Genomic DNA, 25,619 nt, shown 5'->3' on the forward strand with positions numbered 1-25,619 from the left:
AAAAAAGGAGAAAAAAACCCCAAAAAACATAGGGGCACCAGAGATAAGCGGCTTGATTAAAAAAAAACAAAAAACTCCAGTCCAGTATCCAGATCAAAGGTACCTAACAGATAGATGGGAGGCCTACAAATTATAGTCAGGGCAACAATCTCTGAAATGTGACACACAGATGAGGTCGTGCCAGTCCTGCCTACCAATAAAACAGGTCAGGGACGCCAAAGAGATTTACAGGTCTCCTGTCTACTCGCCAGGTAACATTAACCTGGAGCGGAGTCTTGCAAATCGATGCACTCATCATTAGTAGGCACCAAAACCTAGATCCTCGATAGTGCACACCAGCACGATCAGCATATCGATAGAGGGACTCTGACGTCCTGTGCGTGCCCCTGCTGTTCGGTAGGTCCCTCCATGCTCAGGAACTCTGTCATTGCTGAGAACACAGGCAGAAACATACATAAAAATACTACACATTGAAGTGGGTAAATCTTAAAATCCACTGCATTCTCCCATTTCTATAGGCACTTTTGTACATGTAAAATACTGTGGATTTGCGGTGCTACACCCAGGTGACAACCAAACATCACAGCAAATAACTAATTTTCCCAAAGCATTTTTTTATTTTAAAAAGAAAAAAAAGTTACAATCAACTTGATTGCTGCAAATGAAGAGAATTAATCTTTTCTCAGAGAAACAGACTCTTCTCTTACGCCATCCTTGGTGACAATGCTGATTTTTAGGGAATCCCCTGTGTACACATCTCTTTCTGCTGCAGAAATAAATACATCTTTTACAAGTTGTTGCGCCTTTTCCAAGGTTAATGGAAGCTGTTCCACATTTTGCATGTTCTTGTATCCAATCTAAGAAGAAGCATAGAAATATTAGCCTTGCCATATAGAAATAGAAAAAATGTAAGTATTGATAAAAAAAAGGGGGCAAAACGACCAGTTATAGGGTCTCCCTTAGGCTATGTTCCCACGTAGCGTTTTAAAACGCTTACTAAAAACCGGACTCCTTCCCAGAAATTTCACCGCGATTTTACCGCGATTATGATCGCGATTTTGCCGCGATTTTCGCGTGCGATATTCAAGCACTTTCCAAGCGATTTGAAGCATCGCTTGGAAAGTGACTGACAGGTTGGTCACACTCGTCAAACATAGTGTTTGATAAGTGTGACCAGCTTTTTACTATTGAGGCCGCCTATGCGGCATCAATAGTAAAAGATAGAATGTTAAAATGCTAAAAAAAAAAAAAAAAAAAAAATCGGTGTATATTTACCTTCCGGCGTCCCGCGCTGCATTCCCGGGCCTCAGCGTTCCCAGCGATGCCTTGCGAGACCTGTGATGAGGTAGTCTCGCGTTGCTATAGCGATCTCGCGAGACCGCTAGAGTCACGCGAGACTACGTCATTACAGGACCTTGCCGCAAGGCATTACTGGGAACGCTTAGGCCGGGAATGCATCGCGGGACGCCGGAAGGTAAATATACACCGATTTTTTATTTTTTATTTTTTTTTTTACAGGGGTATGGTACCCAGGGCCTGGAGGACAGTCTCCTCTCCACCACACCGTGGGTACCAACCGCACGAGACGCTTAACTTCCCGCATGGTGGGCATAGCCACATGCGGGAATTAAGCGGTTCTCATGCATTCCTATGGGTGCGGAATCGCGGCAACTCTTTGCGATTCCGCACAAAGAATGAGCATGCTGCGATTTTTTTCACGATGCGATTCCGCCGCGGAAAAAAGCGCAGCATTAGCACAGCATGTGCGGAATACCATAGGAATGCATGGGGGGCGTTCTGTACACGATTTTTAAGCGTTTTCGCGCCGAAAATCGCGGCAAAAACGCTTACAAATCGCTACGAGTGCACACAGCCTTAGTGTCTCTAGTATCATTGAGGGCCCCATTTCAACACTCTGCTTTAAATATTATCCTTCCAGACAACTAGCAAAATGTATCTGTTAAAATATATAGGATACAGGTAAGGAAGCGGCTGTGTGTGGAGGGAACAAATGGTGGAATAGTCTGCTGTAAACATAGAATATGTCAGGGGTTTGGTAAAGAACACTTGTTTAACCCCTTCACGACATGCGCTGTACATGTACTGCGCATGTTGTGTCCCTCCATTTGAAGTGGGCTCAGACGCTAAGCCCACATCTTTCCGGGCACATGTGTGATGTTTTGAACAGCTGACATGTACCTCTAACAGCTGCAGGTGGAATCATGATCCACTCGTGGCTGTTAACCCATTAAATGCCACTGTCAGAGATTGTGATCGAGCAAGAAGCGTATTACTAATCCCGCCCATCTGCACCTCGTGTCACATGACCACGGGTCGCCGATCGGTTGGAATGACAACCCGGGGTCTGCAGCAGACACCTGTGGTTCTCATTGTGGATCTGCTATGATTGCCGCCCCGAGGCCAATGTTCATAAGATGATTATTTCTGTTAAACATGTGCAGCACAAGCGATCAGAAGATTGCAGCTTCAAGTCTCTTAAGCAGGCTACTGAAGCAAGTGAAAAGAAAAAAAAAAGTTGATTAAAAATATTAGAAAAATAGAAATATAAAGTTCAAATCACTCCTATTTTGCCCCATTCAAAAAAAAAAAAAAAAAAACACACAACACCACCACATTTGGTATTGCTGCATTAAGAATGAATACAATAAGGAAACTAACAAAAAAAACACAGATTTTTTTTTTGCCCACCGCAACACTGGAATAAAATACAGCATGTGATAAAAATATATTATCTATCCCCAATAATGGTATCATTAAAAACATCAGGTCAGAGTGCAGAAAAATAAACCCTTAACCAGTCCCCAAAAACTGGAAAAACCACGGGTCTCTGAGAATGGCAGCTATATTGACGGAAAACTAAAAAAGTTATGGCAAAAAAAACGAAAACGGAAAAACGGAAAATCCCGAAGTCTTGAAGGGGTTCAAGACACATCATATGGTCGAAAGTGAAGCATGGAATGGGCTTAGGAACTGTGCCCACAGAAGCAGACTAATAAATCTGGCATGCGCCTGTAACAGCACATGGATCAGGCGGTGTCGATGTTACTATGGCAGCCATGGACAATCGAGAGTCATAAAACGGCAACTTATACTATTTTCAGCAATAATACTGTACTGCAGTATAGCTAAGTGATCGTAGGTTCATGTCCCCACAAGGAAAATAAAAATCAAGTAAAAATAAAACATTAAAAAGTTTAAAATTACCCTAATTTTTCCATAAGAAAATAAAAAAAAAAACAACCCATGCTGCATTTGGTTAAATTATTATATTTAAGCCGTTATTGAAATTTTCTGTTTTCATATCAATGTTGTTAAAACCCAATAAAAATATTTAAAGTAAAAAAAAAAGTTATTTAAAACTTATGTTGGTCTGCAAAAATGGGAAAAAATCCAATCGAGAAGAATGAAAAACATTAGAATTACTTTTTATTTTATTTTTTTTTTTTTAGGTATATACACACTCACCACAAAAATGCAATAGATCAAATAAAACATCATATGCACTCTAAGACTATGTGCATACGTACAGTATGCAGAAAATTTCTGCATAAAAACAGGACTGCTTCCCGGAAAACGCACGTTTTTTCCGCTCCCCCACAGACAAATAGAAAGTAGCCAGAAATGCGGAATTTACCGCGAAATTAATGAGCATGCTGCGTTTATTGCGAAGCGTTTTTTCGTGGTAAAAAACGCATTAATATGCACAAAAGGTGCAAAATGCATTAAAATGAATGGGAAGCTTCTTTTAAGCGGATTTTTTGATAAATCCGAGGGAAAACCGCGAAAAAAACGCTGTGTGTGAACACAGCCTAAAATGTGATTATTAAAACTGTCAGCACACAAAAAAACATCACCACCCTCACACGTCAGACTGCTACTCACAGGTGATCTGATCCTTGCCAGCGTGTAGCAGAGGCAATCAGACAACTGCAGCTTCACAACCTAGTGCACCTCCAACCCGTGTACAAGCCACTTGTACAGAGAGAACCTGCTGTCACTTGCACAGTGAGGATATGGACTGAGGAGAGTGATGATGCTCTGAGAGACTGCTTTGAAACAACCACTTGGGAAGTGCTGCAAGATTCCTATGGTGATGACATGGATGGTCTCACACACACTGTATAACGGACTACATTAATTTCTGTGTAGACAACACGGTACCCACAAAAGTAGTGAGGTGCTTCTCTAACAACAAACCATGGATCAGCCCCGGAATAAAGGCTCTTCTCAAAGAGAAGAAGTTGGCCTTCAGATCAGGTGACAAGGGCAGGCTGCGAGAGGTGCAGAAAGATCTGAAGAATCTAAATCAGGCAGGGAAAGGCTAATTATAAGAGAAAAATTGAACTGAAACTGTCACCGAAAAGGATCCATGAAGTCTGGGAGGGTCTAAAGTCTATATCTGGGCATAGTCAGACTCTCCAGGATGGTTGTAGATAAAGAGGGGCTTAATGAACTTAATCTATTCTTTAACAGATTTAATCACACACTGGCTGCCCCTGCATACCATTCACACCTCTCTGCTACAATAACCTCACCCCCTGCTGCAACTTGTCAACTGAGCCAGGGTCTGTTCTTCACAAGTACCCAGGTTGCAAAAGAACTGAATAAGATCAAAGTTTTGAAGGCTGCAGGTCCTGACGGCATCAGTGCAAGACTAATCAAAACCTGCGGGCACCAGCTGAGTGAGATCATTACATATCTGTTCAATATGAGCCTGAGAATGGGTATAGTACCACAACTGTGGAAATTATCGTGTGTGGTACCGGTTCCGAAGAAACCTTATCCGAAAGACCTTAATGACTATAGACCTGTAGCATTGACATCACACCTGATGAAGGTATTAGAGAGACTGGTTCTCATACGTCTCCGTCCTCTAGTGAGCTCGGATATGGACCCTCTCCAGTTTGCCTACAGGCCGGGCATTGGTGTGGATGATGCCATTATCCACCTTCTAGATAGGACTCTCTCTCACCTGGAGAAACCTGGGAACACTGTGAGAATAATGTTCTTCGATTTCTCTAGTGCTTTTAACACCATACAGCCAGGTCTACTGAGAGACAAGCTGGGCCTTGTTGATGTGGACCTCCAACTCTCCACCTGGATCCTTAACTACCTCACGAGCCGACCTCAGTTTGTAAAGGTTCGGGACAATGTGTCAGACACGGTGATCTGCAATACAGGGGCACCTCAAGGTACAGTTCTTGCCCCTTTTCTCTTCACACTGTACACTGCGGATTTTAGGTGCAACTCATCTAGCTGCTACTTGCAGAAGTATTCTGATGACTCTGCAATAGTAAGCCTCATCACAGGAGGTGATGAAAGAGTACAGAGACACTAACCAAGCTTTTGTGGAGTGGTGTCAGAGGAACCACCTTAGGATTAATTCCGGGAAGACCAAGGAATTGGTGGTGGATTTTCGCAAAGGCAAAAATCCACCAGTAGTGGTGAACATTCAGGGAAATGACATTGAGATAGTCGACACCTATAAGTACCTTGGTGTGATCCTCAATAATAAGCTTGACTGGGCCCATCACTTGGATGCAGTGTACAGGAAGAGCCAAAGCAGGCTTTATCTGCTCAGAAGGCTGAGAGCCTTCGGAGTTAGAGGGGCACTCCTTGCATCCTTCTTCAACTCTGTTGTGGCATCAGTCATCTTCTTTGGTGTGGCGTGCTGGGGTAGTGGCATATCAACCAGGGATAGGAATAGGCTGGACAAACTGATTAGAAGGGTCAGCTCTGTCCTGGGATGCCCCTTTGACCCAGTTCAGGAAGTAGGCGACAGGAGGATACTGGCCAAGGTGAGCTACATGGTGCAGAATGATTCCCATCCCATGCATGAGACCGTGACAAAGATGTGCAGTACTGTCAGTGACCGGCTACTTCATCCTAAATGTGAGAGGGAGCGCTATCGAAAGTTCTTCCTTCCTGCTACAGTTAGGCTGTATAACCAGCACTGTCCAAAACGAAGAACGACCCAAACAGTGAACTGATAGATCCAAAGTTGTGACAGTCCGGTTACATTTTTTTTTTTTCCCCCCGTATATGTACCTACCTACTGTCAATATAATGCCTTTATGCATCTGTATCTGTACTTGTTCCTGCCTTGCTGCTGTAATGCTCTGAATTTCCCCATGGTGGGACGATTAAAGGATTATCTTATAGTCTCCAATGGAGACTATCAGCATGAAAAAAAAAAGTTGTGGAATTGCATTTTTTTTGCAATTTCACTGCACTTGGTGTTTTTTTTTCCGGTTTTTGAGTACACAACATGTTAAAACCAATGGTGTTTAAAAGTACAACTTGTTCTGCAAAAAACAAGCCCTCACACAGCCATATTGACGGCAAAATGAAAAAAAAGTTATGGAAAGAAAGGGAGCGAAAATCTAACAAAAACGAAAAAGGGCTGTGGCGTGAAAGGGTTAACCCCTTAATTACCGCCGATACATCTTTTTACTGACCTGAAATATAAGAGACTAGCATCCCTATACAGGTGACAATCCAGGAGCTGCTGTCAGCTGTACACTATAGCTGACAACATGCTGCATTGGCAACGATCAGTGTTGGCACTGACCATATCTGTTTAACCCCTTAGCTGCTGCTGTCAATTGTGACTACATCATATAAGTGGTTAACAGACTGTGGGGCTTCCTCTTTTTCCCCATCGGCATCCTGAGATCATGATTGTGCAGTCCTGATGTTTGCCATGGCAGTTCATGACCAAATAACGGCCTTAGAGTCTGCTGACTGTAGTATTCTGTTCAGAAGCTAGCGACATTTTGTGATAAAAATACACTTTTTCATTCCCATCATGTCACTTTGCATTAATTCCTGAAAATCACCTGAAGGGTTAATCAACTATCTGACAGACGTTTTCAATATGTTGAGGGGTGCGGTTTTTAAAATGGTATCACTTTTGGGGGGTTTCCAATATATGTGACCCCCAAAGTTAATTCAAAACTGGGTAGGTCCCTAAAAAAAAAAAAAAAAAAAAAAAAAAAAAAAAAAATACTTTTGTAAGTTTCCTTGGGAAAAAGGAAAAATTGCTGCTACATTTTAAACCTCCCAAAATGCTAACAAAATAAAATAGCATTTTACAAATGGTGCTGATGTAAATAAAGCAGACATGAGGGAAATGTTATTTATTAAAGTTTTGCTATGGGATGACTATCTGGGTTAAAGGGATAATCATTCAAAGCTTGTTATTTTTTTTACATTTGTCAAATTTCTGATATTTTTTATAAACCAAAAATATTGATCTAAATTTATCATTATCATAAAGTACAATGTGCCATGAAAAAAAAAAAATCTCCAAATCAATGGAATATATGGAATATGTTGAAGCATTTCAGAGTTATTACCACGTAAAGTGATAGTGGTCAGACTTCAAAAATTTGGCCCGGTCACTAAGGGGTTAAAGAGGTATTTCCACAATCACAAGCTATCACCTATTCACCGGGCCACAACCATGAGCAGGGTGTGCTAGAGTCCCATGTGCAGGGAGCAGCAGTGTAGATCGTGCTCTGCCACTCTATTTAAAATGTAAGGCATTGCCGGAGATCACCAAATACAATACTACCGTTATCTCTGACGTCCACTACACCGCCCAACTATTGTAACACAAGAGTAATAATTAGATGATGTAAATGGGCCTTAAGCGTTTTCTGACCTCAGACAGTATAGTATGTGCGAGGTCAGATCTCTTTGATGAGGGGCTCCGGTTGTGAGCCCGCATCAAAGCCGGGACATGTTGGCTGTTGAAAACAGCTGACATGTGCCCGCAATAGGCGCAGGTGAAATCGCGATTCACCCGTGCCCTATTAAATAGTTAAATGCTGCGGTCAAACACTGATGGCGGCATTTAACCAGCGCTTCTGGCCACCAGGTCGGAAACAGGTGCATCGCCAACCCCCGTCACGTGATCATGGGTCAGCGATGCGTTGGCATAACAACCAGAAGTCTCCTAGAGACTTCTATGTTTTTTGATGCCGGATTGCTATGAGCGCCACCTGGTGGCAATAACGTGTAATCAAAAGATCGTATCTGCACATAAATGGTATTCGTAAAAACGTCAGCTCGGCACGCAAAAAATAAGCCCTCACCCAACCCGAGATCATGAAAAATGGAGACGCTACGGGTATTGGAAAATGGCGCAATTTTTTTTTTAGCAAACTTTGGAATTTTTTTTCACCACTTAGATAAAAAAAAAAAAAAAAGAACCAAAGAACCTAGACATGTTTGGTGTCTATGAACTCATAATGACCTGGAGAATCACAATGGCAGGTCAGTTTTCTCCTTCGTCTCATTGGGGGACACAGAGACTGTGGGTGTGTGCTTCTGCCGTCTGGAGGCTGACACTAAGTATACAAAAAAAGAGTTAGCTCCTCCTCCGCCGCATACACCCTCGCCCCCAGACCGGGCGTAACTCAGTTTTTTCCTTAGTGTCTGATGGAGGCACACGCAGTCTGGAGCTCCAGACTAGGTTTTTTTTTTTTTTTTTTTTTTCCTCTATGAAGATAAGACAGGGGCGACGGATCCTATAGAGAGGATCCGATCTCCCCAAATCATCAACGGGCGACCACGTGTGAGTAACCCTCCACGTGTTTCTCTCCCGCACCGAGGGACACATCTGGGACTTTTCCCCAGACAACTATTTTTCTTTTTTATTTTGAAAGAGGCGGCAACGCATCCTGATAAGAGGATTGCGGTTTCCCCATCGTCCCCAACGGGCGAGCACGTGAGCGCGATCCTCCACGTTGTTCTCTCCTGCAACGTGGAAATGCCCCTACCACCCCTAGGTAGTGAGTCCAGGGGTGGAGTTGGAGGCGCAGGTAAGCCAGGGATTGAAGCGGAGAGCGGTACAGTAGCCTCCCCCTCCATGCCCAGGGATGGGGTTGAGAAGCACCTCCGTAGAGCCCCCTCGGCGGCCCGGCTCACCTTTGGTTGATCAGGCCGGGACCAGGTAGTCCGTCTCTCACCCGGCGCTGCCCCCGGCGGGTAACGCCGCACGCGGAGCGCGGCCGGAGCCCTGCGGGCGGCCGCGGCCCCCGCTGTATGGGGAGATCCGTGAGCGACCGGGGGCGGAGAGCGGCGGGCGCGCACAGTGACCGGGGAGCTCCCGCCCCCTCCCTCCAACGCCGCACGTGGAGTGCGGCCAGAGCCCCGCGGGCGGCCACGGTCCCCGCTGTATGGGGAGGTCCGGAGTCCGCGCGCCCGCCGACTTCCGGGGATGGCCGGAAGCCCCGCCCACTAACTTCCGGGGGCGGAGAGCGGCGGGCGCGCACAGTGACCGGGGAGCTCCCGCCCCCTCCCTCCAACGCCGCACGTGGAGTGCGGCCAGAGCCCCGCGGGCGGCCACGGTCCCCGCTGTATGGGGAGGTCCGGAGTCCGCGCGCCCGCCGACTTCCGGGGATGGCCGGAAGCCCCGCCCACTAACTTCCGGGGGCGGAGAGCGGCGGGCGCGCACAGTGACCGGGGAGCTCCCGCCCCCTCCCTCCAACGCCGCACGTGGAGTGCGGCCAGAGCCCCGCGGGCGGCCACGGTCCCCGCTGTATGGGGAGGTCCGGAGTCCGCGCGCCCGCCGACTTCCGGGGATAGCCGGAAGCCCCGCCCACTAACTTCCGGGGGCGGAGAGCGGCGGGCGCGCACAGTTACCGGGGACCTCCCGCCCCCCTCCTTGCATTTCCTCGCCGAAGTGGGGCCGGAAGCCGCCCCCTATCTCCCGGAGTGCGAGTGCCCCGGCGGGTAACGCTGCACGGAAGAGACGCAAAGTTGGGCCATTACCGGTGGGTAAGTGCATCCCCGTTGCGAGTGCCGCACTAGTAGTCAAGGAAGGGGTTATCCTCCTCCTCCTACCCTACCTTGCAAGATGTCTGGCAAAGGGAAAGCTCACTCTTTCCTATACGCTGTTTGCGTTTCCTGTGGGGTCAGGCTGCCTAAAGCACAGCCGGGTAAATTTTGTGAAGCCTGCGAGTCGGAGCGAGCCCAGGAGCCCCCCATTGTTGCAGAGCCCAGAGGTCAGGACCCTCCAGAATGGGCGGTGTCTTTATCAAACTCTATGATATCCCTTACAAAGGCAATTGAGTCTCTCCAAGGCCCAGGTAGGGACAAGGATGGTGGTCTGCCAGCGGAAGACAGCTCGTCCACGTCTCAGGACCCTCCGACCGTTAGAGGCCGCTCCAGCACCAGACAAGCTCATAGCAAAAGAGCTCGTTCCCCGTCGGCCGGACCCTCTGGGGCTTCGGTGGCGGGTATTAGGGTCTCTCGTTCCCCGTCGCCGAGCTCAGGAAGCGAGCAGGATGAGGGCGAGGAGGAGGAGGAGGCCTGGAATCCAGAAAGCCTGGGATACCAAGACTCGGTGGACAGCCTCATTGAGGCAGTCAACCAGACTTTAGAGATCGAGGACGATGTGTCCACGGCCTCAGGTCACAAGGTCTCCTTCAAAAAGACCAGGCGACCGCATAGAAGGTTTGCCACGCATCTGGAGTTCGAGGAGCTAGTTCAGAAACACAGGGAACACCCGGATAAGCGTTTTGCAATGCAAAAAGCGCTGCAAGCTAAGTATCCGTTTCCTCCTGAACTCCATAAGGGATGGGTGGAGTCGCCAGTAGTGGACCCACCGGTATCACGTTTAGCGTCAAGATCGCTATTGTCGATACCCAGCGGTTCTTCTATCAAGGACCCAACTGATCGCCTTATAGAGGGGCTTGCCCGCTCGGTGTATGAGGCAGCGGGGTCGGCCCTTGCCCCCTCCTTTGCGGCTACTTGGGTGGCTAAGGCCATGGTTTCGTGGGCGGACGCTCTGCAGAATGCCCTCCAAGACAGAGACCTGCCTGCGGAGGTCTTGGAGGTGACAAATCAGATCTTAGGGGCAAGTGATTTTCTCGTCAGCGCCTCTCTGGACGCGGCCGAGTGTTCTGCGGTGGCAGCAGCAAATGCGATCGCCATTAGGCGAGCATTATGGCTGAGATTGTGGAAAGCGGATTCTATCTCCAAAAAGTCCTTGACCTCATTGCCGTTTCAGGGCAATCGGTTGTTCGGTGAGAAGCTTGATAAGCTTATCTCAGAAGCCACAGGGGGGGAGGAGTAGTTTCCTCCCGCAGCAGAGGACTTGGCCAGCATTCAGGCAGACACAGAGGCGTTTTCGGCCTTTTCGTAACCCCTGGAGGGGGTCTTCGGCCAGAGCATCCACCTCCGCAAATGATGGTCAGATTAGGGAAAGGCAAATCTCTTACAGAGCCAATCCGCTGGGTAGAGGCCGAGGCCGTTTGCCCAGAACAAGGGGGGCCAGATCCCAAAAGCCTCCAGCAAAATGACTCGAGGCGCTTCGTACCTTCGGACGACAGAGTGGGCGGACGCCTACTAAGGTTCAGCCACGTTTGGGTCGCAGTGGCACGCGACGCTTGGGTGGCAGAATTGATATCGTCCGGGTACAAGATAGAGTTTCTCGGACTCCCGCCACGGCGATTCTTCCGTTCCCGACTTTCCGGAACAGAGTCGCAGGCGGAGAGTTTGTTACAGGCCATAATGACGCTACAGCGCAACGGGGTCATTGTCCCAGTACCGAAAAGCGAAGAGACACAAGGTTTTTACTCCAACCTGTTTTCGGTCCCCAAAAAGGACGGGACAGTAAGGCCAGTATTAGATCTAAAAATCCAAAACAAATTCATCAGAGTCAGGCGGTTCCGGATGGAATCCCTCCGTTCGGTCATTGCAGCCATGGATCCAGGGGAGTTCCTGGCCTCGATCGATGTGCAGGATGCATATCTGCACATTCCAATTTTTCCTCCACACCAGAGGTTCCTGCGTTTTGCGATCGGAGGGCGACATTTTCAGTTTGTTGCTCTGCCCTTCGGTCTGGCCACTGCTCCCAGAGTCTTTACGAAGATAATGGCGGTGGTTATGGCCATCCTGCATGCTCGGGGCATAACGGTACTACCTTACCTGGACGACCTTTTGGTAAAGGGGCCGTCCTTTCAGGCGTGCCAGGAGAATGTCAGTATCACGCTGGATACCCTGGCGCGTCTAGGCTGGTTGATCAATCTGAACAAATCGTCCTTGGTTCCAGCCCAGAGAATTGTATTCCTAGGCATGGTTTTCAACACCTCCCGGGGGCTGGTGATCCTCCCTCAGGACAAAGCGCGAAAGATCAAACAGGGGGTACGGAACCTTCTACAGCCAGGCTCCAGATCCATCCGGTACGGCATGAGTGTGTTGGGCAGAATGGTGGCGGCGATGGAGGCAATCCCGTTTGCCCAGTTCCATCTCCGTCCGCTTCAGCATGCGCTCTTGTCAGCATGGGACAGAAGGCTGCTATCCCTCAGTCATCGGTGCAATTTGTCTCCGCTGGTCCGACAATCACTCCGATGGTGGACTCGCGACTCGTCTCTTGTCCAGGGGAAACCCTTTCCCCCGGAACAGTGGTTGGTGGTGACGACCGATGCAAGCCTGCAAGGTTGGGGAGCAGTTTTCCAGAGTCACACAGCCCAGGGGCGGTGGTCCATTCAGGAGATAATTCTCCCGATCAACATTCTGGAGATACGGGCAATACGATTGGCCCTGCAACATTTTCAGTGTTTCCTGAGACACCGGCCGGTGCGCATTCAGTCGGACAATGCTACAGCAGTAGCATATGTCAACCATCAGGGGGGCACGCGCAGCCAAACAGCCATGCGCGAGGTTGGACTGGTACTGCGTTGGGCCGAAAAGAACCATGTGGTAATTTCAGCGGTGCACATTCCGGGAGTCGAAAACTGGGCGGCAGATTTTCTCAGCCGACAGGGGGTCGCGGCAGGGGAATGGTCCCTGCACCCCGAGGTTTTTCAACAGATCTGCCAACGGTGGGGGACACCAGACGTGGACCTTATGGCATCCAGAGAGAACGCCAAAGTGCAAAGGTTCGTCGCTCGATCCCTCGACCCGCAGGCGATCGCAGCAGACGCTCTGGTGCTTCCATGGAGCCAGTTTCGTCTCCCATACTTGTTCCCCCCGCTACCTCTGCTTCCAAGGGTCATCAGAAAGTTAAGGAGAGAGAAGGTTCCAGCAATTCTGCTAGCGCCAGACTGGCCTCGGAGGGCCTGGTATGCAGATCTGGTTCAGCTAGTGGTGGACGTACCCTGGCGTCTACCAGATCGACCGGACTTGCTGTCCCAGGGGCCGATCTACCATCCGAACTTAGGGGCCCTGTGTTTGACGGCGTGGCCATTGAATCTTGGCTGTTAACACAGGCAGGATTCAGGCGCGATGTGGTGGCCACGATGGTGAGTGCCCGAAAACCTTCCTCGGCGAAGGTATATCATCGGACTTGGGAAGTTTTTTTCCGTTGGTGTAGGGATCGCGGAGTGGCTCCTCTGGTTTTTTCAACCCCCAACGTACTGGCTTTTTTGCAGGCAGGGCTGGACGCAGGCCTGGCTCCGAGTTCGCTCAGGACGCAAATCTCGGCCCTGTCGGTCCTTTTTCAACGAAAGGTCGCTTCGGTCTGGCAGGTTAAGACGTTTATGCAGGGGGTCGCACATTTAGTACCCCCCTATAAAGCGCAGACGGAATCATGGGACCTGAACTTGGTGCTCAGAGCCCTTCAGGAGCCCCCCTTCGAACCCTTACAAGAAGTCTCCTTACCTTACCTGTCCAGAAAAGTCGTTTTTCTGGTAGCTATTACGTCTATTAGGCGGGTTTCGGAATTGGCGGCTTTATCTTGTAAACCGCCGTTCTTGACTTTTTATAAGGATAAGGTAGTTTTAAGGCCAGCTCCCCCCTTCTTGCCGAAGGTTGTCTCTGCATTCCATATCAACGAAGACATTGTCTTACCTTCGTTTTGCCCGGCACCGGTGCACAGGGTAGAAAAGGCTTTGCACACACTGGATCTGGTAAGAGCTCTTAGGAGGTATGTGACAAGGACAGCATCTTTCCGCCGGACAGACTCTCTATTCGTGATCCCAGAAGGGAGACGGAAGGGGCTTGCTGCGTCCAAAGCGACTTTGGCCAGATGGGTTCGCCTGACGATTCAAGAATCTTATGAAATCAGTGGCACGCCGGTTCCGGCAGGGATCAAGGCACACTCGGCTCGAGCAGTGGGTGCCTCATGGGCACTGCGACACCAAGCTTCAGCGGAACAGGTGTGCAAAGCAGCTACCTGGTCCAGTTTGCATACGTTTGTCAAACATTATAACGTACATACCCAGGCATCCTCGGATGCAAGCCTGGGAAGAAAGATTCTTCAGGCAGCAGTTGCGCACCTCTAATCAGGGGCGCAAAGTAGCATGGATTGGGTGAGCTAAGATCCCGCCCAGGGACTGCTTTAGAACGTCCCACAGTCTCTGTGTCCCCCAATGAGACGAAGGAGAAACATGGATTTTTGTGAGTACTCACCGTAAAATCCTTTTCTCCGAGACGCTCATTGGGGGACACAGCACCCACCCTACTAGCCAGTTGGCTTTTGCTTATTTTAAGTTATACAAATCCTTATGTAAGGATCAGGGTGGTCCCTTTTCCAGACGTATAATTTCTTGCCTGAGTTTAAGGCGCGTTCTCCTACTGCTTATGCACTAAACTGAGTTACGCCCGGTCTGGGGGCGAGGGTGTATGCGGCGGAGGAGGAGCTAACTTTTTTTGTATACTTAGTGTCAGCCTCCAGACGGCAGAAGCACACACCCACAGTCTCTGTGTCCCCCAATGAGCGTCTCGGAGAAAAGGATTTTACGGTGAGTACTCACAAAAATCCATGTTTTGCATCTAGTGAACTTAGTAAAAAAGCCACATAAAAAAACGTGTGGGATTGCACTTTTTTTGCAATTTCACTGCACTTGGAATTTTTTTCCCGTTTGATTACACGAAATGCTAAAACCAATGATGTCTTTCAAAAGTACAACTTGTCCCGCAGACATGGCCATATGGAAAAATAAAGTTATGGCTCGGGGAAGAAGGGGAGCGAAAACGCAAATCCGAAAAAAGCTGCGGTCATTAAGGGGGTTAAGCAATGACAGTTGATTCAGTTCAAATAATTTACATATTTTTGCACAGAAATAATAGGCAAAAGGATACATCACGATTAATGATATTACCTGGTTATCTAAAAGGGGCTGAAGCATGGCACTTGCAGAACCACCAGCCTTGTATGCATCTCTCTGGTAGGATCCTACTGGGTCAAAACTGTACACTGCTCCTTTACCTAAAAAAGAAAAGGCAACAGTAAATGTGTGTCCCTTATAACAGCTCCACATATGTAAAGGCTAAAGCCAATTTGTCAGCATGCACTATCTTTATCAGAAACCAAGCCTATTGTAAATTAATTTGTAGAGTACAATTACTGCTTATTGATTATTAAAGGGGTTGTCCACTACCAGACAACTCATTCTCAATTGCTCTGACAAAATGCTGAAAATCTCCCACAGCGATTACGTGATGGCCAGGAATCAGAGCATCAAATTTCCAGAACTTAGGAATGGTTTTGGGTTTTTTTTCCATTTTATTTGAGGCACAAATTAAGAACAGATTGTCCAATAATAGACAGAACCCTAAATGGCTCATGCACCAACATGCAGCTTACATCTTATACCGGCTTCTTCATCTGAGCAAAGGCTCTAGGATATAGTATTATTGAATTCCAGTGTCTTGGCAAAGTCTTGATAAATTAATAAAAACCCTGCATTAAAAATGAGTAATCTCAGCCGCGCTGCCCTGGTCCAGTACTGTCCTCTGTGACAGCTGGTCTTTATTTCTGTGGACACCTGTCACTTACTGGGCTCTGCAAAATAAATTACTACTATAGGGATCACAATATCCAAATGGTTAGACAAAAAAGGGGTTTCCCTGTGTCAGCCCACTGCTGCCATATCAGGATACTACAGATTCTTTAGCTCTTTCATTTTTGGGGAGATCGGTAGGTTTCTAACACTGCAATCAAGCAAGCTCATTCTTTAAAAGAAATAAGCAAATTTGGCACCAATGTTGGTAAAAATCTGATTTTTAAAAATAAAGTACACATGTAGCCCCCAACAGTGAAAGCAGTAAAATACAAACATCATGAAACTATATAAATTTGTTATAGACAACTGGCAAAATAAAGTTGTCAGGTTATCTGTATTGCTCAGGGAATGCAGTAAGAAAACGAATCCCGACAACAGCACTTGCTTTTTTTTTTCATCCTTCAACCGCATTCGTTTTTGCCCTCAAATCCCATCTTTTAATAAACTGACAAAAACATAAGGTCATGGCTCATTAACGGCAATATCGCTTAACCCCTTTGCGACCTATGACGTATAAGTAGATCATAGGTCGCCTCCTTCGTTTGATGCGGGATCCAGCACTGAGCCTGCATCTTTTCAGGCACAGCTGATCTGTGATAGACCCGTGGTTGGTAAAATATCATTGTCAAATCATTTAAAATCCCCAAAAATGGTGTCATTAAAAACGTCAGTTCAGCGTACAGAAAAATAAGCCCTTAACCAGTCCCCAAAAATGGAGAAACCACGGGTCTCTTAGATTGGAAGCCATATTGACGGAAAAGTAAAAAAGTTATGGCAAAAAAACGAACACGCAAAAACAGAAAATCACAAAGTGTTGAAGGGGTTAAAGACATCATATGGTCGAAAGTGAAGCATGGAATGGGCTTAGGAACTGAACACACGACACACTGCAGAAGCACACAAATCTGGCATGTGCCTGCAACAGCGGATGAATCATGCACTATCGATGTTACTATGGCAGCCATGGGCAATCGAGATTCATAAAACGGCAACTTGTTATTTTCCGCAATAATACTGTACTGCAGTATAGCTAAGTGATCGTAGGTTCATGTCCCCACAAGGAAAATAAAAATCAAGTCAAAATAAAACATTAAAAAAAGTTAGTTTCAAATTACCCTAATTTTTCCATAAGGAAAAAAAAAAATAACCCATGCCGAATTTGGTATGTCTGGTATAGTGTGATCCAATAAATTATTATATTTAAGCCGCTATCATTGAAATTTTTTGTTTTCATATCTATGTTGTTAAAACCCAATAAAAATATTTAAAGTAAAAAAAAAAACATTTAAAACGTATGTTGAACTGCAAAAATGGGAAAAAAATCCAACTGAAAAGAATGAAAACATGAATTACTTTTTTTGGTCTACATGCTCACCAGAAAAATTCAATAGATACGGTAAATTAAAACATCATATGCACTCTAAAATGTGATTGATAAAACTGTCAGCGCACAAAAAAACCCAATACCCTCACACGTCAAGACTGAAAAAAACCCAAAACATTTTAACCACAAAATTATACAGGTATAAGTTTATTGCGGTAATCATACCGATTTAAAGAATCAGGTTGGAAGATCATTTGATACTGCAGTGCAAATTACATAATTGTCTTTTATTTTTTGGGATTTGAGGTTTTTTTTAACCAGACTTGGCATTTCTTCGGTTTTTCATTACATTATACAATATCATGATACCCTGTGTACTCTCTCCATGTAGGTGGGCAATCACATGACCAAATGAATGAGATGTACATAGTTGCAGTCATGTGCCAGCTCGACTCTCCTCCACTTCTATCAATGTTATGGCCAAAAAAAATGTTTAGTTGGCATGTGACCACAAGTGTTCACTACCACCCACACAGGGAATTGACACAGCATGCACATCACTAAGGGTATCGTTACACCTAGCGACTCACCAGCGATCCCGACCAGCGATATGACGCGGTCAGGATCGCTGGTGCATCGCTAAGTGGTCGCTAGTGAGCTGCCACTCAGGCAGATCTCACCAGCGACATAGCAGGGGACGGGGATCGCTACTTACCTGTCAGACGAGGCGATCCTGCGTCCTCCCGCCCGGCTCCACGCGTCGCTCGTCGTCACAGCAGGAAGCGCCGCAGGAAGTGGACGACGAGGAATGGTCCAGCAGCTTCTCGCGCGATCAGCGATAACAAGCGGGGGAGCCGGTCGGAGGTAAGTATCACATGCAGCGATATCGCTAGCAATATCGCTGCAACGTCACAAAATCGGTGACTTTACAGCGATATTGCTAGCGATATCGCAGTGTGTAACGGGGGCTTAAGTCACATTTCAGCAGTCTGCAGTCATCTAGAAAGAATGCCGGAGTGTCCTTCTTAGAATGAACCGCTTTAGTGCTTTAAAAAGCTTTTCAAAAAGGTCAGGTCTCTTAGAAAATTGGCAATGGAGTTTTTGGTGCAGTTATTTGAGCCATAAGAAGAAAGTAGTGTTAAAATTCATCATTTTTGGATTATCTTTGGAAAAAACAGGGATTTTTGTGTACTCACCGTAAAATCCTTTTCTCCGAGCCACTCATTGGGGGACACAGGACCATCGATTAGCTCCTCCTTTGCAGTATACACCCACACACACACTGGCTCCAGCTGAACCAGTTCAGTGGCAAAGCAGTAGGAGAACCTAAACATCAAACAAGGTTATAACATGTCAATCAAAAAACAAAGCCAACCATAAGGCTAACAGGGTGGGTGCTGGGTATCCCAATGAGGGGCTTGGAGAAAAGGATTTTACAGTGAGTACACAAAAATCCCTGTTTCTCCTTCGCCTCATTGGGGGACACAGGACCGTGGGACGTCCAAAAGCAGTCCCTGGGTGGGAAAATGACGCAACAGATCAAACCCCATGTACCAACTGACTAGAGATGTGCTACCGCAGCCTGCAAGATCCGTCTGTCCAAGGACGCATCTGCAGAAGCTTGGGTGTGAATATAGTAATGCTTTGAAAAAAGCATGCAGACTGGACCAAGTCACAGCCTTGCAAACTTGTTCAGACAAAGCCTGGTGCCGAATGGTCCAAGATGCGCACACCAACCGAGTGGGATGTGCCTTAATCCCCGCTGGGATAAGCTTGCCTCTGACACGGTAGGACTCCTGAATCACCTAGTGAATTCACCTGGCTATCGTGGACTTAGAAGCGGCTAGTCCCTTCCTGTGCCCCTCTGGAAGGACGGAGCAAGACATCCGACTTACGGACTGGCGCCGCCGAGAGACGCATCTCCTGAGAGGTCTCACCAGATCCAGAGTGAGAAGGGCTTTCTCCACTCGGTGTACTGGCGCCGACCAGAGCAAGGCCAGGACAATGTCCTCGTTAAGATGGAAGGAAGAGACCACCTTGAGCAAGGAGGACAGGGACGGCCTGAGAACCACCTTGTCCTGGTGGAAAATTAGGAAAGGAGCTCGACAGGACAAAGCTGCAAGCTCCGAGACCTGTCGGATAGACGTCACCACAACCTGAAAGGCGACTTTCCAGGAAAGGTAGGTCAGTGGACATTGAGACTCCCTGAATGAAAAAGTCCTTACTTGTAGATTGGAAGCAATCCTAAGCTGGAACAAGACTGATAAAGCCAAGATTTGGCCCTTGAAGTAACTCCACGCCAGTCCTGAATCTAAGCCGGACTGAAGGAACTCCAAGATGGTTGGGATGGAGAAGACCAGAGGACGTCCACGATCCCTGCACCATGAGAAAAAGGCTTTCCATGTGCGGTGATAGATGAGTACCGATGTAGGCTTCCGGGCGCTAGTCATGGTGGAAACCAGAGATTGGGAGAAATCAGCTTCGGTTAGGACCCTGGATTCAACGGCCAAGCCATTAAACACAGTGCCCCTGAGTTCTGGTGGCAAATCGGGCCCTGGGAAAGTAGATCTGGTCGACCCGGCAGTCGCAAGGGCATGTCGGCGACGCGTTGTACCAACTCTGCGTACCACGCTCGCTGTGGCCAGTCCGGAGCAATTAGGATCACCAGAACCCCCTCTGCTTTGATCTTCCTAATGACCTTTGGGATCAACAGGAGCGGGGGAAATATGTAGGGGAGACGAAACGGACGCCATGAAAGGACCAGTGCGTCCGCACCGATGGCTTGAGGATCCCGAGACTGAGCTATGAACTCTGGCACCTTGGTGTTTAGTCTGGAAGCCATCAGATCCACATTCTGAGTCCCCCAGCGAAGACAGATTTGGCGGAAAATCTCTGGATGAAGGGCCCACTTTCCGGAGGAGAGACCCTGGCGGCTGAGGAAGTCTGCCGACCAATTTTCCACGCCCGGAATGTGAACAGCTGAAATGACCAAAAGGTTCTTTGCGGCCCAGTGGAGAATGTGAAATACCTCGTGCACTGCTGCGGGTGCCCCCCTGATGGTTGATATATGACACCGCCGTGGCGTTGTCCGATGTATCCGGACGGGGCGACCCGCTAAGAGATGGTGGAACCATCGCTGGGACAACCAGATCGCACGAATCTCCAGAATGTTGGTCGGAAGGCACGCTTCCCGAGGAGACCAGCGTCCCTGGGCCGTGCGGTGACAGAAGGCGGCCCCCCAGCCGAGGAGACTGGTGTCGGTAGTGACCACTAGTCATTGCACCAGAAGAAAGGACTTCCCCTGGTTGAGGGAAGACCGCAACATTCACTACTTGTGTGCTTGTCTGACCCACGGGGACAAATGGCACAGCCAGTCGAGGGAGAACTGGTTTCTGTCCCAGGCCGCCAAAAGCGCATGCTGTAGAGGACGGAGGTGTAGCTGGGCAAAGGGAATGGCTTCCACTGCTGCTACCATTCTCCCCAGAACACTCATGCCAAAACGGATGGAGAAGGGGAATGGGCATCAAAGTGCCCAGGCTCCCTGTTGCATGGCTAAGACTGTCTCGAGGGAGAATCACCAACCCTCGGGAGGTGTCCAGGATCATTCCTAAAAAGGACATCTGCTGAGCTGGAACAGGAGAGGACTTTAGATTTATTAGCCAACCCAGGCGAGAAAGTGTCCAAAGCGATACACACACACTCCACATATGCCTGGAAAGACAGTCCCTTGATCAGAAGGTCGTGTAATACTTTTGTCTGGCCCATTTTTGGAGTTTTGTGTGAAACGATCAATGTTTTGCTTTTTGCTTCATTCTCTTTTGTGTTTTTTCATTTAAGACAAATTAAATGAAGATAATAACAAAGAATTTGTGTTTGCAATCATTTTCAGAAAGAAACTGAGTATTATCTGAAAGAATTGCAGGGGTGTCAAAACTTTTGGCCACAACTGTAGCTAGGGGGCGCTATGTGTTCTCCCCAGGATACGCACGGAGGCATATTGAGGCTATGAGGATGCATTGCGGTCACAGGCGTAGCTGGGATTGCAATGGGGAAGCAGTGGAGTATGAAGGCCATAGGTGTGCATGGCTGTCACGGGCGTAGTGTGACTGCAATGCCGACTGATAAAAAAAAAAAAGTGTTAGTCTTGGACATTTTAGTATCCAAGGCAGAGGTAAACCTGCTCTGGATGTTGTGTTTGAAGCAGACTGCAGGATAATAGTTTGTGTAGTATGTTCCATTCCGGACCCAGGTTTTCCATGTGGCTGAAAGCCAAAAGTTTATTTGTTAAATGCCCTGCAGGAAAGGGTTAGTGTTGAGACTGAGTGAGTGCTTAGTGGGTCTCAGGTGTGTCAGGGCCAGAGAGAGGCCTGGCAACCCACAGCATACACAGTGGTGCTGCTGTCCACGATGACTGGTCACAGATGTGGACAGGGCTTGTGCCCGGAGGAGAACCGGAAGTAGACTGTCCTGTGCCCGAAGGAAGGACCAGCGTGTCACAGATGCCGACAGGAGGATGTGTACGGCTGTGAGGAGAGACTGTGATACAGCAGTGCAGGACACCCACGGGAACTAGTCAGAGGAGGACTAGCATGTGTAGTGACTGCAATCTAAAGGATGCTGTGAACTAATGAAGTGCTATGAACTGGTGTGAACTGAAAACTGATAATATGCACTGAAGTTATATGCATTTGAGTGAACTAGAACCTTTTCTGTCTGAAGATAACACATTAAAGAGACTTGTTTGAACTTTGCAGGTCACTGCCTCATCACTGCGTATGGTGCTACCGCTGCCTTACACTGCAAACACCTGGTGAGGGGGAAGCGAGAAACGGAGCTTACGGATGCTGATGCACAAGAGGGCCCTGAGAGACGTACTATGGGTCCGTTTTCTAGCTTTCCGTGTATTTTATGCTTGAGAGCGGCCCCTGCTGGCCGACGGTCCCGGTGAAGAACAGGAACCTTCTGAAACAGGCAGACAAATGCAGCGACCCGTGGAGGGGTCCTTTAGGGACTCAATGGATTTAGTCAGTGAGGCCATGGACTGCGACAGACGAAGCCCACTCAGGGGAGCTAGGTACACAGGGTTCGGTAGAAGCGGAGGGCTCCTGAGTGCATTCGGGGTCACAGGCTTTATAGAGAGGGGTACTCTGTCCCCGGGGTAACGAAGACTGACAGGAAGTACATGAGGTGAATAACACTATGGGTTTTGGAAGCCCTTCTGGATGTCTTAGAAAATGACACGATGTATCCCGGTATGACCTGGCTCTGCTAGGTGCCCTAATGAGTGACGAGTAACGGGAATATACTGCAGGGAAGACAAATGTCCTATTCCCCTCTGTCGCAGTGCAGCCCTTACCCATGGTCCTGTGCCCAGAGCGGTCCACTCCTTGTAGAGACCCGATTGAGATGTCACCGCTGTTATGCCCGAGAATCGCCGGCACCAGGAGGGTCCCTGCAGTGCAGAGGGAAAACAGGTCCCCAAGTGTCCAAAAGTAATGGGTGCCTGGAGCAAAAAGGAGGTTGCCCTGTGAAGAAACGCAAAGAGAGAGGGCGGAGATGGCAGAGCACGCGCGAGCGGGGAATTCCAGCTTGCGGCCTAGCAAAGGCCGAAGCCGGGGAGTAAATTTCTGGCGCCAGCCGGAATGCTAGCGAACCACACACCAGGGGCCCTCATGCCAAGCCCGACCCCAGTACTCACCAATCAGAGATCCGTAGTGCCGCTGAGCTCGACCACTCAGCCTGCAGGTGCGTAGCGGACGGTGCAGGGAAGCCCTCCATCCCCTTGTTAGGGATGTGGAGAGGGACTATCCGCCTCCTTCAATTACTACTGTTCAGTCAGTGGTGACGCAGTGGGGGATGCTCGGACGCCATAGAAGCCACTATAAGTCCCAGGAGTTCACTCCCCCAGGATGTGACAGGGCTGTTGTCCGGCTCTAGTGGGCCTGGCTGCAGAAGGGGGTAATGTGGAGGCCGCACTCCATGTTCCCGTCTTTTGATGGTTCGGGAAGAGCGGAGCCCTTACGGGACCCGTTATCCCTAGAATCCAGCTCAGGCATGGCTATAACGGTGCAGGAGGGGGTATGTGGAGGTGACACTCCACGTTCCCGCCTGTTGTTGGTTGGGGGAGATCGGAACCCTAAAGGGATCCGTCTCCCCTATTGTCCTTGAGTAAAAAAGGTAAAAAAGGTAAAAAAAATAAAATAAATTGCTGTCTGAAGAGCAGACCTGTGTGCCTCCTACAGACACCAAGCATGAACTGGTTCATCTGGAGCCAGTGTGTGTAGGTTGTGGTGCAGTAACCTCTGTTAAAGCTAGGGGGCGCTGCATATGTGACTCAGAATATGCATGTGGGCATTTCCTTGATTGTGGTGGTGAAACAGTGACCGGCATGATTGTAAATGCCCAGTACGTGTAGCAGAGCTTCTGTGCGCTATAAGCCCAAAAAATAACGTTGTCATGCTGGGACTAGTAGCCCACGAGTTATTTACTTATAAGGGGGGCTTATAGTGCTAGTCAGAGAGCTGGGTGGGATCCGCTAGCAACACATACACCACCCACATATGAGGGTGGTTTGGGATATATAATGTGACTGAGGTCTGATCACATGGGTTGTGTGTTTTGACCCTGAGTGGTCAGAGTGCAAGGTCCTGCAATGCCTGTGTGTTGGAAGTGTCTAGGACTGAACTTCCTGGAGAGCACATGGAAAGGCCCGGACCTGGTACAGTCTGTGATGGCTCTGCATAGGGGAGCTACTGCCCAGCTGTGGGCCTGGAACTGTAGACGACCTAGTGAGCAAAGCATTGTCCAGAACGGTGATCCCAGTGCAGTCGCTTCCCTGATAACTCGTGAGCGATAACCATGAGTGATACTGACTGTGGTCAGTAAGAAACTGTTTATGTGGTAACGCTGAATGTTTAATGGGAGTTGTACCAGTGGCTACATGCTAATTTAGTTCATGAAGAGCAGTTTATGCTGAGGTTTAATAAACTGAATGAACTGTTTAACCCTGAGTGTCCCAGCGTATGCCTCAAAGACCGGCCAAGCGAGTAAATCCCCGTCCACTCATATGGTGGATCTCTACAGGGTGTATAATGCAGAGGAGGAGCCAATCTTTTTTTCTATTCACTTCGTGTCAGCCTCCCAGCGACAGCAGCATACACCCATGGTCCTGTGTCCCCCAATGAGTGGCTCGGAGAAATGGATTTTACGGCGAGTTGTTAAACGTTGTGAAAAGTTAACAATGTTGTGATAACATTCTCACGGTTTCTTCTAAATAATGTTCCAATTTATAATATTTCAGGTACACCTTTCATATATTCTAAATTTTGCCTAGAAAAGCTGAAAATCAACACTGCACCAACACTAAATGGATGGTTGGTGGAAGTCCGACACCAGGCAACCCCTATGGATCAGCGCTACTCAGCACCAGCAGATGCTAGATAAAAGCATACTGGGCAGACCCTGTATATTGCTCAGTGGTTGCTGCAGAGTACTCCATTTGATCTCTTATTGGGCAGCAGCCATTAAGCAATGTACGGAGCTGCCGTGTTCCACCCAGTACCCTGCTTATATCAAACTGCTGTTGGCACAGAATACAGTTGACTGATGGTGTTACGGACGTTGAACCCTCCCCTGGATCACCTATTGATGTCTATGCCAAGGATAGATCAATTATTCTGGTCTAGATAGCCTAGTAAACGTGTGTTATGTACAAAAGGTCTATGACAAATCAGAATTAGGTCCATCATTAAACAGACAAGAGAGGAAAGAGTTAAAAAAAAATTTTTTTTAAAATACCATCTTCATCAAGGCCTCCAATAATATTGTACACATAGTAGGGAAAGAAGCGCCTGGAGTAGAGGATTGTAGAAAGCATTGCTGCGATAGCTCCGCTGGTCATGGTCTTGTTGTTTGAGTGTTTATACATCTTAAAAGGGAGACAAAAAATAGTGAAGATTACAATGTATACACGTTAATGATTGTCAAGTTTGAGACCGAGAAACTTCCTGTTGTGTACCAATAAGACAAAGTAATCACAAAGACTATAATGAGAGGCAACTCCTATGTCCTGTAGATAACATCGGAGCAACCTTCACAATAGCTGATATTAAAAGTCACCTCCTAAGCATCCCGTTTCACTTAGCGACGCACCAGCGATCCCGACAACGATAGGATCTGGTAAGGATCGCTGGTGCGTCGCTAAATGGTCGCTAGTAACCTGACAAACAGGCAGATCTCTTCAGCGACGCAGCAACGAACCAGCGATCCGTATAACGACCTCAGCGGTTGTTGGTACCTTGTCACACAGCAGCTTTTCTGACGATTCCCACCTGCGTCCCTGAGTTCTGCGTCGCCAACGAGGTCGCTCGCCAGGGTCAAACACAGCGATGCGCGCTGGCCAGCGGGACACCAACGATGAAAAAATGGCCCAGGACATTTGAGTACCATCAGCGACATCGCAGCGGGGGCCTGGTCCCTGCTGCGTGTCACATGTAGCGAGATCGCTGACGATTTCGCTGTTGCGTCACAAAATC

The 25,619-nt window shown here is 48.1% G+C and overlaps 1 protein-coding gene across 1 annotated transcript in view; it reads right to left on the minus strand.

Annotated features, from left to right (window-relative positions):
• Positions 1–594: 594 nt before the first annotated feature.
• Positions 595–25,619, minus strand: part of LOC141074139 (proteasome subunit beta type-1-B-like) — a 54,412-nt gene continuing 29,387 nt past the window's right edge. Inside the window, exons 4-6 of the mRNA XM_073561676.1 lie at positions 24,883–25,012; positions 15,078–15,184; positions 595–857 (exon numbers count right to left, since the gene is read on the minus strand). Coding sequence (XP_073417777.1) covers positions 672–857; positions 15,078–15,184; positions 24,883–25,012 — 423 coding nt within the window. The 3' untranslated portion in view covers positions 595–671. The remainder of the gene's footprint in view (positions 858–15,077; positions 15,185–24,882; positions 25,013–25,619) is intronic.

This window comes from Dendrobates tinctorius, unplaced genomic scaffold, assembly GCF_039654945.1.
Source record: "Dendrobates tinctorius isolate UK_male_01 unplaced genomic scaffold, ASM3965494v1 ptg000325l, whole genome shotgun sequence".
In the NCBI taxonomy this organism is placed as follows: Eukaryota; Metazoa; Chordata; class Amphibia; order Anura; family Dendrobatidae; genus Dendrobates; species Dendrobates tinctorius.